At 39.6% G+C, this 1,513-nt stretch overlaps 1 protein-coding gene across 1 annotated transcript; it reads right to left on the reverse strand.

Moving 5' to 3' along the window:
* Positions 1 to 240: 240 nt before the first annotated feature.
* LOC108622401 (uncharacterized) lies at positions 241 to 1,495 on the reverse strand. Its single transcript, XM_018020261.2, has 3 exons — positions 1,168 to 1,495; positions 922 to 1,048; positions 241 to 765 (listed from the first exon to the last, which is right to left on the reverse strand). Exons 1-3 carry the CDS (start codon positions 1,267 to 1,269, stop codon positions 578 to 580), a joined length of 417 nt encoding a protein of 138 aa, XP_017875750.2. The 5' UTR covers positions 1,270 to 1,495; the 3' UTR covers positions 241 to 577.
* Positions 1,496 to 1,513: the final 18 nt, after the last annotated feature.

A 1,513-nucleotide genomic window follows, 5' to 3' on the forward strand; every position in this document is an offset into this window, starting at 1 on the left:
AATTAAGATCTGTAAATATGACACTAAATCTATGCAGTGTTCTTAAATTCCTTTATAAGAAATGAAAGAAGAATAAGTTAAATAATATAGATGTGTGTTATTATAGAATATTGTACAAAAAGTATTAATAAATTTAGTATTAATAATGATTTCTTCGATCTTATTTTTGCAGAATAATCTGAATTTAAATCGACCTTAAAGAAATCGTAAGTATTTCATTAATTAGGTGTTTTCATACTGTCATTCGGTCGAACGAAAGCGTTTCCTTTTGCGTGCCATCCATCTTTAACGTCGCATAATCGCATGCATGCCCGGCGCGTTCCGCCGTTTAAGCACGAAACGAACGCCCAAACGTCGCGTCTAAACAAAACTTTCTTCGTTTTTCTTTGTGGAATTCCTATTTTTCCTAAGCGGGTTTCCCCGGCGACTGATAATTACGGAAGAACACCGGCTCCGTGACGCAACCGTCGAGCTTTTACATAATGCGTGAACCGGCTACAGCATTGTCGTTCGTGACGCACGGATCGTGCGTTCAAATTACAGACTTCGATTGATTCGATAATAATCTGATTTTATTTCACTCGAGAAAATAAGTTCTGTACTTACCGTTTGTGAGAATCGATTTCACTGCTCCTTTTTCGTCCATTCCCTGAAGAGAAACGTCCTGCTTTTTGGCGCTCAACTTACTCCTGGCTGCACGGACGATTAGCATATCCTGATTCTTCACCTTCTTCAGTTCGACCGTGAAGTCGCCGATTAATTCCGCTGCGCATACACGTGAATTCATTATTTTTTACCAGCCAGACAGAAAACCAACAACGTCTCGCTGACGTATAAAATTCTAGTTTTTTTCTATTTCTGTTTTTATTCAAGATTTTCAAATATACAAATTATTCATTTTGGGTTCGGTGATTTACTCACTGAAATTGCCACTTAGCTTGCCGTTCCCTCTCACCAGTTCCTGACCAACTTTTCCAGTCAGTTGGTAATCAGATTTCACGCGGAGCAAGGGAACTTTTATTTTCATAATCACATGCATCACGTCGTCCTTGAAACAAGAGTTAAAAAGTTGAAATGAACAACTTCGATAAAAATTGATATATCACTTTTGATGCTTGAAGGAAATCGAGTTCGATGTGATTGTAATACCGGAAATAAAATACTGACATCGGTTTCGTTGTCTCTGTGAGCACGCTTATGTCTGGCTCCCTGGCCCAGTTTCTCTCTATTCCCACGATCCATTCCACCGTAGTGATAAAGCAGCTGCATGCCCTCTTCGAAATATCCTTGCTTCTCCTGATAATCCCTCGCGTATCGAGAAAGACCGTCCAGCTTTTTCGCTGCTATAGCCGCCTTCACTGCGTCGTTCCTTTTCGTCAACGACTCTCCGTCGGTGCAGTTGCGACTAATAATCCTCTTATTCCCAAGAATATCCTATTTACATACGATAAGCCTCATGCAAAAACTATACAGAGAATTTATTTCTAAAAATTCCGGAAACGAAACGCATTGA

The sequence above is a fragment of the Ceratina calcarata genome, unplaced genomic scaffold, assembly GCF_001652005.2.
Source record: "Ceratina calcarata isolate Rehan_Ccalc_2016 unplaced genomic scaffold, ASM165200v1 scaffold2190, whole genome shotgun sequence".
Taxonomy (NCBI): domain Eukaryota; kingdom Metazoa; phylum Arthropoda; class Insecta; order Hymenoptera; family Apidae; genus Ceratina; species Ceratina calcarata.